General features: G+C 36.6%; 1 protein-coding gene across 1 annotated transcript in view; it reads right to left on the bottom strand.

Moving 5' to 3' along the window:
• The window catches only part of C2H10orf67 (chromosome 2 C10orf67 homolog), an 84,685-nt gene extending 73,504 nt beyond the window's left edge, over window positions 1–11,181 (bottom strand). Inside the window, 4 exon segments of the mRNA XM_073220180.1 lie at window positions 4,858–4,932; window positions 6,312–6,455; window positions 10,768–10,888; window positions 11,168–11,181. Of these exon segments, the coding sequence (XP_073076281.1) occupies window positions 4,858–4,932; window positions 6,312–6,455; window positions 10,768–10,888; window positions 11,168–11,181 (354 nt within the window).
• Between the last annotated feature and the right edge of the window lie 878 nt (window positions 11,182–12,059).

Raw genomic sequence — 12,059 nt, 5'->3', positions numbered from 1 at the left:
CTTCAAGTTCTAGTTACCCCACAAGTTATTAAGGTGCTAACAAACTAGAGGACATTTAAGAGGGTGAGCAGGATGCTGAGGGGTCTGGAATTAGGACAAGTTAAAGAGTTAGTGGCAAGGCCAGAGAGGATAAGTTGCAAATATCAGCTTTTTCTCCAAATATCGAAGTGAGAACATGCAGAAGAGTTTGTTCCATTCACCTTTCCTTTTGGGTGGCAATTATAGTCACATCAAAAAGGGAAGTACTGGGATAAAAACTTAGATATAAAAGTATGTGATTTTTCTGTAATTCATTTGAATTTAACCTTTCTGTCTTTCTGTAGAAAAACAGTAAACATGTTGTTGCAAGGAAGCATTTATCACAGTGCCTGGGCCATAGGAGATATTCACTGGGTGGTAACTGCTTTCACCATCATTAATTATCTGCCTTAGGAAAAGGACGGTGTTTCCCCCAGCAATGCCATTCATGTTTCTGCAACTAATGCTCCACCACCAACACCACCTAAGACGAAGGAATAACTGGAGCCGTAGGCAATGTTAGGTCCAAGCAGATCAGTTCTATGCCAGATAGTGGAGGCACAGCTCATCCAGCACTCTCTCTACACATCTGTGTCCTTTTCTCAATTTAGACATCTCTCCATCCCCCTCTTCTCCAAACTTCCCCTAACAGTCAGTTCCCTAAGGGTCTTCTGTCTATCCCAGATTTTTATCACTGTAAAAAAAACCCCCCATAAGAAGGTAATAACTTCATTCATTAGCCTTCAGTTGGTAAATAAGTTGTTTTGATTTGAGGGAATGAAATTCTGATGGTTATATTTTGAGCACTCTGGGGGTGTGGGTGCCCCTAATACTTTTGAACAATGGGAAATGTTTTCCTCCCTTACTACATCACCCAAAAGGATCTCTTGTATATGAAGAGCCCTGCAAGAACACATGAGCATTCATTCTGTAAATATTTATAAGACCTACCAGGCACAATTCTGGGCTAGTCACAAATTACCTGATGTATAAGAAAATCCTCAACATCCAGTGTACATGGAGAGTAGAATACAGCTACCACATCTCTCTAAAATCCTCTTTAAGAGATGGGAGACCATGATCTAAAAAAGCATTCTAGTAAGGCACAGGAAGTAAGCATATTCCAAATCGAAAAGCAAAATCAAGTGATCTTCCACATCAAAGGGTCTGAACTGAGGATCACTTCCACCAGGCTGTTAGCCTTCACCTGAACTTCACTGTGCTGCTTCTCTGCAAACTACCATGTCTTAAGCTAATTCATACTCTTCAGTTTTACAAAATTCACAGGATTCTCTTCTCTCCCAGAAACTACATCTATCAGATGGAACATGAAGCTGGTTTATTGACTTTCCTGGTGCATTAGTGCCAAAGGACTGTGCCCCACCCCATTTCTACTCCCTCCTTAGACTATGTACTCTTGCACTTGACAAGGCAAGGCAACAACCAGTCCCTCCCCACTCAGGGATGAGGGGCAGGATCTCTCTCACCTGGGCCTCTGTAAAGGGACCTGATTAATCGAGGCATCTCTGTGCTGTGAATATATAACAACCCAGCCTTAGGAGTTAGGTCCTCTCTGTTTCATCCATTCTAGCCTGAATTTTCTTAATCTTCTCTGGTTCCCTGTTCCCCATTTGGCTTGTGTACACCTAACATCCACTTTACTTCTCTCTGGCTTCATTAACCCTTTTTTGACCTACTTTTCTGGTGCAATTTTGGCCGTTTCCCCCAGACATATAGTCTATATTAACTTTCTTGCCCTATGAACAAAGATTATAGGTTAATTACATTTTACTTTAGCCCAGCTCAAAGGACTAACTGGTCTGACACTCTTTCCATCCATCTGCTCCACCAAGGATAGATTCAATAAACTATTCCAAACAAAAAGCCATTATTATACTTAGCAGAGAATTACTGCTGAGAGTCTCAGATGTAGTAATAATGAAAGAATGATCACTATCTTGATTATTATTTAATATTATTCCACAACTTTTGTCCAGTGTAACAGAGAGATAGATATACCATTGAGAAATTAAGACATGAATATGGTCATTTTCAGTTACTGTGAATATACTTAGAAAACACAAATGAAGTTAGGAAGGAAGTAGATTAGCTGTTGCCAGAGGTTTGGAGTGGGGGAGGAAAAAGGAGAAAGGAAAAATGGGGAGTGACTACTAGTGGTACAATCTTTCTTTTCAGGATGATGAAAATGTTCTAAAATTAGGTTATGGTGATGGTTACACAACTCTGTAAATAGTCTGTAAACCACTGAACTATGTACTTCAAACGGGTGAATTTTATGACATGTGAATTGTCTCAATAAAACTGCTAAAAAAATTCAACAGTTTCTATATATACCAAAATAGACTCTTAACCAATGACAAAAGAGATTTCATTTTCCTAAAGACATAAAATATAATACTAACAAAAAACTTAGTTGTATGAAAAAGTACAGCCTATACAAAATTATAAAACTTTATTGATATATATATAAGACATACGTGAACCCAGAAATATCCTTGGATAAAAAGACTGAATATTATACATGATACATTTTTCTTTCAGAATTCAGGAATAATTTTCCAACCAGTTCAATTTTAATAAAAATGCCAGGGGAGGACTTTTTAGAGTAACACTAAGCAAAATTTTTTCAAGTTTATTTGGAAGCAAATAAACAAGTAAAGTAAAAAGCAATTTTTGAGAAAACAAAGAAATAATGAAAAAAGACTTACATTTACCAGTTATATAATAATACTAAATATATTAAATAAAAAAAGGCAATGGAGAGTCACAACACTGCAGAGATAATTTTGACTTAGAGCCACAAAATAGCACAGATAGCCTTGAAATAAACTTATTTTTGATATGAGTGTTTAATTAATTAAATAAGGAGACCATTAGACCTCAAGGTGGTTCTGATGCCTTACTGGCCTCTGCAAGCAAATTCAAACTTGTAAATGCCTTGAGATTAAGAAGTCAAAACCTAGGGACAATGGATCACAAACAGACAATGAGGCTTTCCCAAATAAGGCAAACACGTAAGCTGTGGCCAATCAAATAGTGGCCTTGCTTTGCTTCCATCTGTTCTCTGTGTAAGTTTCCCCCCAGCTCCTGTCATTGGAGCCCTCCTAACCACTTCTGCCTTGGCACTGACTGATTCAAATCGATTTGTGCTCAAATAAACTCTTAAAGTTTTTAATATGCCTCAGTTTATCTTTTAACATGAGGAAACATCACAGATTAGTGGAAAAGGGAAAGTCATTCAATAATGATGTTGGAAAAATTGCTCATTAATTTGAAAGGTGGTGACAGTCTCCCTGACTCTTCCAAGGGTTTTTATAAGCAAAATCCCTGTTGAAATACCTAGAGTAGTTTGTTTTCTTATCTGAATCTGAGCTGATAGCTATGTAAGATAATAGATAAATAAGGTGTAAGTTTTAGAAAAATATTTTCTCTTACCTACAAATGAGGTACTAATATCACACAAGAAATTGTTTTAAAAGTTAAGCAGATATAAAAACTTGCTCCATAGCTAAAAGTATTCATCTGCATCCTTAACTGGTCTGAAGAGGGCAGCAGAGAGTCATTTACACATAATCAAAAGTAACCTCTGAACCAAAAGCACTCACTTTGGTTGTTTTTTCAACGACCTTCTGTTCTTACTTATGACTAGGTCTTAACAAACTGGGTGGCCAGGATTAGCAAGGCAGTCTGAGGTCATGGATCAAAGCTATCCCAAGAAGCCAAAGCGAAGATTCAAATAATTGTTTTATATCATCAAAACAATTATTTAATTAGATAAACCAACTAACCAATTAATGTACAGCTGGCTAAGCACATTTAACCAGTACATGTTTATGAAATACTTTAGAATGTAAAGCATTTAATTGTTTCAGGGCTTTCTACTTCTAGAAGTACAAAAGGTATGTATAAAGAGTAACAGCCACTTATTCTGCCATACTTTTTGAGCATCAGTACGCCAGAAATCATTGGAGACAAAAAGGATTATGAAAGCATGTTCAAAAAAATCATGGAAGCCTGACTTACTCTCCCACTATAAACAACAAAATTCTGAGTAAGACAAGGAAGTGTTTTTATAAGCTGACAAAGTGAGGAATACTTAGGCCAAAATTAAGTGAATGCAGAAATCCAGAGATAATGCTGCAACACTGAAGCTGGCCTTCACTCCAGGGCTTTGTGAAAACAGGTAAATCTGAACTTCAGTTTATACCTCTTTACAGGGCACAGAGAACAGAAATCACCCAGGGCCCTACAAAGTGGAGATTCTAAATAATAGAAAACCACTCCATTAAGGTTGAGACACCAAAGAGCCACCCTTTTAGCGTAAGAACAAACTAGAAGTAACCACCTGGAACCCTGTACTGCCTCCCACCCCACTAAAAGTGAAATTGCTTCCTTTCTGGAAACTTGGCTTTAAGAACAGGGAAGGGAAAAAAAATCTCTTCTGAGTTTTACAGGCACTACAGACCTGACAAACTCTCTCTTGAGTCTATCCGATCTTCTATCTATCCAACTATGTGCTCACCAATGAAACTGGATTACTTTGTCACTTGCTCAGGTGTTCTGGATACCAGATTGGAATTTTCCAGTGTCTGCAAAGTTCTATCTGACCATAAGGTGTCAAAATGACCATAAGGTGTCATTTTGGTAAATTTAATGTGAGAATGAACATTCTTAGGCCTGATCCCTTTTCAGTGACCTGAAAACTGAGGAAATACATCTTCAAAGCTAAAAACACAGACTGAGAACCCATGGTGAGACCCACTCCGCGCATGCCCAGAACACAGTTGGCCTTGGCCCGTGGCAACACTGAAAACCCACCTTGTATATTCCTTTGATAACAGCTATGGCATCGGCCAACTGCTGATTGTAGCATTTTCTTAAGTTATCCTCATTCTGTAAACCGAAAGAAAAGACAGTGAGCACCATAGTATTTCCAAATAGGATTCTTGCATCTACGAGGGAGGGACTCAGTATACAACCTTCATTCAAATGATCACAATCTTGTGAAAATTTCCATTTATAATAATTTCTCCTACACTAGAGCTATTATAGCACATTTAATTTTGCTTATATTTAACCAAAAGCAATGGACAGCTCACATGGATAAAATAATACAAATAACTTGAGCATTCTATTTCACCATACATATCAAAGTCTTTTGAGCATCTTCCTATGACTGCTAATAGTGGTAAAATCTAGTTGGTAATTACACTTATTGTAGTGAGCATTTTGTAATGTTTTTAATTGTTGAATGTTATACACCTGAAACCAATATAACATTGTATATAACTATAATAAGAAATAATAATTTAAAAAGTAGTAAAATCTATTTGTAATTCTTATTGTCTTCTGGTCCTTATATTTTCTGAATGTGATATGCTCATGAAAAGGAATTGAGAGTCATTATCCATAAACTAGTCATTTTCAGATGAATCAAATCACTTGGTCACATCTGTTTAGGATAACAATGAAGACAGTACACTAAAAAAAATAACATCTTGATTCTTATATCAATTCTGATTCCAGCATGGAGCATAAACAACGAATAGGCTTTAGAGTCAGACAGAAGTAGATCTCAGTATTATTCTATACTTTTTATATGAACTTAACCAAGTTATTTAACTCATTTCCTTATGTGTAAATCAGGGATAATAGGATTTCCATTTTAGGATTGTTGAGGGACTTAACTAGGAAATGCATTTAAAAGGCTTAGAATGGTGTGGTCAACAAAAGATGTTATTCTTCTTTTTTTTATAGCCAAGAGATAGCAGTGTTGTCTGTTCTTAATAATCAGACCTAGGCTGATGAAACCACAGATTTTAGGACATCCCTCAAAGCCACCAAGTTTTCATGTCTTTGGCTCCTATAGAGCTATTAAAGCACAAATAAGATTACATAAAATTGTAGGTAAGAACCAGATCTCAAGCATCAAACTGTCTGGCCTGGAGCATACACTCTGCTGTTTTTTTAAACTGGTGACCTCGAGGAAATTAATTACCCTTTCTGTGCCTTGGTTTCCTGTCTGGGAAAGAAGGATAATAACTGTACCCACTTCATGAGTCTGTGTGAGGCTTAGATGAGCTCAGCAACAGAGTACTTACTGAGGTCCCAAACACAGAGTAAAGCTCTGTGTGTTAGCTATTATATGAGACACAACACATGCAAATTAAATTGCCCTCGTAAGTTGCCAAATTCAAAACTGCAAACTGCAGTATTTGTACATCTAAGCCCAGGATCAATCCACATACAAAACAAAGGAGAAAACTTTTTACCTGTTGGTAATGTTTTTCGATGGTTAGGATCCGGTCATGAAGAACAGTGAAGAGATTGAAAGACTCCTCTTTCAGACAGTCCTTAAACTTCGACTGAAGCAATTGTTTGAGGAACCCAAAATCCACCTGAAAAGACTTAACAATCTAAAAATGGAAAAACATACATTATGGCAGAGAGAAAGGGCCTCTGTTTAGATTCCAGCTCATGGCCTGGTTCTGGGCATATGACCTGGGTCTCTGGTTGGGGGCCTGCCCTGCCTTTCATACAGTGCACGAGAGAACTCCAGGGAATCTGTTAGACTAACATATGCTCATGGGGTGAGGGAGAGGAGGGTCCTAGTAGATTCTTCCCGTAGAGGATAAAATACCTGGCCTGACAATAACTCTTTGTCAGGCCTCAAAAAGTATAGTTTTCAAGATGGGTGAGAGTTAACATTTGTTGTGAATTTACCAGCTAGGGTCTTAAATACATAACCAGTGTGTTGACTAAGAATCCTTTGCAATCATCAGAATAAAATGTATTCTTGTTTCCCAAAGTCTACTTAAAATATATTCATTAGATAATCTTCCCCTATTATTGGAAGGAATGGAACTTCAGGCAATTCCATGACTTTTGTGCTCTTTTTTGGGATCAGAAAGTCCTACCATCACTCAACATATAGCCCCAAAGTGGCATTTAGAATATGACTACTCTGAGTCAAACACTTCCAACTTTATGCACAGCTAAGACATCTCGAACTCCAAGCCAAGGGCAGTAGGGGGCAGCTGCCTGTCTTTAAGGAAAAGAATGTAATTCACTCTTGAGAGAATTCTGACTGACTCACACTCTTTTTTCTTCATACTGTATTTTCAATTCATAAGGATGCTATGTTGGGAATTTTCTTTTTCTTTTTCTTTTTATTAATTTTAGAGCAAGTCCTAAGGAACTCCTTCAATTCCAGGAGCAAGCAGAGGTGACTTTGCCTTTAAGAAACTTGTTCTGAAGAAGAAAGATGAAGGAATCCTGGTTTAGTCAAAAGAACGCCTGCAATATCTAGGGCTCCCATAGATCACTAAAAAATCCAGATGAAATAGGAACAAAACACAACCAACAACCTGAAGACACTGGAGAATAAACAAAAGCAGGAAGATCCTAGAGGGAGATTCAGAAGTTGAAAAAAGGAACTAATGTAGACTGAGATTCCTTTTTGGCCTGTGGCAGCCATGTTCAGTGGCTTCACAAAGTAGCTAAACCTCAAACAGAAATCCATGGCCTTTATGATCTCAATAATGAAAGGACAGAGCAATCATAGTTGCTGGATAGTGTTTGTGTGTGGGTTGTCGAAATAAAAGAAACAAAGAAGGGGACCACAAAATCTGTGTATAAACTCTGAGCAAACCACTGACTTATTCCTCAAACACACATACACGGCGCTGACAACAAGTGGCCCAACTGAAGATAAAATAATTAAACTGAGATTAGGGCTGCCAACCAAAAGACGTAGTTTGCATCTTGAATCCAGACAAGTTCATTGTGTCCTAAAACAAAAACATCAATAGTCTTTGGGGGAATATATATCAGAATCCAGAACACAACATCCACAATATCTCAGATATAATCCAAATTACCTGATGTACAGAAAGCCAGGAAACCAGTATCCATTACACGTGTTCTTCCTTACCGAGAGACTTTCTTGGGGCAGAAACATGCCTAGCTAAAATACTTCCCTAGAACCCCTTGCAGTGAAAGGGGTCATGTGATTCAGTCAAAGTCAATGATAAATAAGATGGGGTTTTCTGGGGAAAGCCTCTGCCTTCCAAAAATAGCCTCCACTACCCCCTCTACTTCTCTGGTATCCTCCTTCCTCAATGAAATGCAGATGGAGGTTGGAAGTGAACAATACAAAAAGCAAAATCCACGCACTAATAATGGAGGTTTGAAAAGATAAACTGAACCTGGTACACAAGTGACAGCAGAGAACTGCTGCCCTAACTCCAGACTAACTCCAGACTCCTTATTTGATTAAGCCAATGCAGTGGTGTTTTCTAAACACAGTGTTATATGCCATCCTAATTGATATCAATATCCAACTCAAGGAATTAGAAAAACTGAGTAAACCCAAAGATAGAAGAAATTAATAAAGGCAAGAAATCCATGAACTAGGAAATAAAGATATGACAGGATTAATAAATCCAAAAGTTGGGTCTCTGGAAAAAAAATTAATGAAATAGATAACATTACCAAGACTCATAAGGAAAAAAAAGAGGTTTGTAGACAATATTAAAAATTTAAAAATTTAAGAGAAATATAACTACAGATACAGATAAAGATTTAAAAATAATAAGAGAAGACAATGATCAACATTACACCAATAATTTGAAGATTTAGCAAAATAAATACTTTTGTAGAAAATAAAACATCAAAACTGACCCAAGAAGATTTAAGAAAACCTTAATGTATCTATAACAAAACAAAAATGGAAGTAAAAATAAGTACAGATAATTTTCGATGCAAGTTCCAATAAGCATCAAAGAAATATTTAATTTCATCCACATGCCAACTATTCCAGAGAATAGACCAGAGAACACTTCTCAACTCATTTTATGAAGTTACTGTCACCTTGGTGTACTGTAACTCCGGCCGGGGAGCGAACTGGGCAAAATCCCTTTAAAACTGAAATCAGCCAAAGGGAGAAATAAAGTGGGAGAAACCCATTTCTTTCTTACAAGCAGTCGTCCATTCCTGCTCTCCTGTGTCTTTTGTGACTCGGCTGGAGAAGAAGAAGGGACCCCACCCAACCTCTCCTGTCCAGAAATGCCCTCACTGGCCCTTGTAAATATCTACTGATATGGAGACGAACTACTTCTCTCCACCCCTTGGGGACACCTATTGATATGGAGATGCACTAAGGCTAGGCAAGAGATTCTGGAAATATTGCAATTTTACCCACATATACTAACAATAGTATAAGCGGAAACAAAAATTATAAGACAATGCTGCTTATGAACATAGATGGCAAATAATCTTTGGTAAAATACCACCAAATAATGCAGAAATTCAAAAAGAAATATTGTGGTCCAGTGGATTCACTCTGGTTATACTATTCAAAAATCAAATTTCACCACATGATCAGATGAAGGAGAAAAAACCAGATGACTCAATAGACCCATGAAAAGCATTCAAATTCAGTCATTCATGATGTTTTTCTGAAAAATGCCTATCATTAAATAGAAATAGATGAAATATCCTTAATGTGATTTAAGCATACAGTATCAGAACTTAGCTCAGCTATACTAAATAATCCAAATAACAGAAGCATAAATGAAAAATAAGCTTTTTTCTCTGCCACTCAAAATCGACATTGGCAGTCAGTGGTGGAAATGACCTAAAAGCTTTCTATCTTATTATTCTGCTGTATATATTGCTTCAAAATTATGGTGCAAATGGTGGCATCCATGTTCTAGGCACAGAAGGAAAGACAGGAGGAAGAGAGGGAGGAGAAAGTAAAGTGGCAGACAGTGCATGTGAGCCATGACTTCAAAGAAGACTTCCCCAAAGCTGCCACATAACATTTCCATCTAAATTCTAGTGATCAGAAATTGGTCGTTTGAACATACCTAACTGCAAAGGAATTAAGTTTTAAAACCTTTCTGAAGGCATAAAAGAAGACAGTCAGTTAGGAAGTGTGTAGGAAAAGAGACACCCTCAAAAGTTACTAGTGCGGGTGTAAATTGGCATGATCCCTATGCCGGGCCATTTGGCAATATCCTTCAGAATGACTAATGCATACATCCTCTGACTCAGAAATTCCACTTTTAAGAATTTACACCACAGATTTATTGGCATAGGAGTATGTACAGAATTATTAATCTCATAAAAGATTTGAAAGGACCAAACTGTCCATCAATAGGAGGACAGCTAAATAAATGATGCACATTTTGTGACACGATATACCTGTGAAATAGATGAGGATCTGTACCAATATGCAGTGACTTTCAAGTTATATTGTTAAGTGAAAAAGTGACAGTTTTGTTGGTTAGGGATTTTAATAACTCTTGATATCTGATGTGTATGAAATGTCCTGTTTCTTTACAATCAAAAAAGATCCAAAGGAAATATGTCAAGATTTGACAAAGCTGTATAGTGGGTAACAGAGTTACTCATTATGTTGTTCTTGCTATTCCTCTACATGCCAAAAATACCTTATAGTTTTTAAAAACTATCATAAATAGAAAATGTTCAAAGAATTCCAAAAAGAGCAACAAAACACCAAACAAGTTAGCATGTATAAGCATGACATAAATTATGAGTATTGGTTTAATTAATATATTAAAAAAAGAACTACTGTCATCCATTCAATTTGTAAAAGATGCTAATATTTAAAAGTTCCTTATCATTTCAATTATCAAGGAAAGGGACATACAGGCAAATAATACTTAAAATTTCTGATAAGTTCCCAAATGAATCCAGATTTACCTGCACAAGCTTTTGTGTAGATGAACTCAATTCTTTTAGTGGCAAAATTTCACTGGAATCTGTTTGAGTAGCATGGTCTGTGCTGAAAAAGCTGACCTTCAAATCATCTGAAATGTTAAGTCTGAAAAGAAATGACTAGATGTGTTTTATAGAATAGGTATTTCCTTTAAAATGTGTTATTGCATATATTTTTGTGTAGATTACATTATATTTTAAAGATTCAAAGGGATTGGTGAAGTGAGGAAACTGAATTTTTTCTGCTCATGATTTGGGTTTTTCACTAAGACTTGGCTGGATTATCAGATTCTCTGGACTGGCATACTGCTCCAGTGATACTCATCTTATTTCCATTTTCTGAGATATGATCAATTTACAAGCCTCCTTTTAATATCCGACCTACCGTTTTACCTGCATTACTACTTGAAGCCATTAAAAATTATGCACGGGTGTGTCAAGCACAAATATTTTAAAGTAGCAGTTCTCAAAGTGTGGTCTGAGGACCTCCTGGGTTCTAGGACCCTCTTTCAGGGTATCCAAGAAGTCAAAATTATTTAAAAAATAATACTAAGGTTTCATCTGACTCCTCCACAATCATTCTCTCATAAGTGTTCAGTGGAGTTTTCCAGAAGCTGTACAGGTTATGTGACTGCATCCCATGAATACAGAAGCAGATATGAGAATTCAGCGACCATCTCTTAACCCAGGCATTGAAAAGATTTACAAAAATGTAAAACAATGATCTATTCTCATTAAAGTTTTTGTTTTTGTTCTGAAAAATACAGTTAATTTTTCATTAAAATGTAATTTGTATTAACACCAAATTGGTTAATATAAACCAAAGCATTGGTTTATCACCATTTTAAATGAATTAGCATAAATTTCTCCTTTAAAATTTCTACTATTAAAATATAGAAATATATAAATTTAAATGAATGCCCATAATGTAACGGTCTTTGAGGTCCCAGTTATTTCTAAGACTATCAGAAGTCCCACGGGCTTCCATGTTGGGGCCCCAGAAACAATGAAAAGACTGAGAATGTGTGCCTGTGGCAGACAGGGAATAGCTGCCACCCCCGCAAAAAACTTGAGAATTCTTCTATAAGTTAATCACATCATTGGTCTGTATTTGATTTCCAAAGTCTATTCCTGAAAAATCAGAGTAGGTGAGGAGCAAACATTCATAAAATCTTTCTGTAGACCCGTAGTGACATATATCTCCAACAGCAAAATAAAGAAGGGTCACTTTCTGGATGTACTCTATCAATTTGATCAACCATTTTCTCAAATGTTGC

This window comes from Manis javanica, chromosome 2 (genome assembly GCF_040802235.1).
Source record: "Manis javanica isolate MJ-LG chromosome 2, MJ_LKY, whole genome shotgun sequence".
NCBI classification, from domain to species: Eukaryota; Metazoa; Chordata; class Mammalia; order Pholidota; family Manidae; genus Manis; species Manis javanica.
This window is presented reverse-complemented; position numbering and strand designations above follow the sequence as displayed.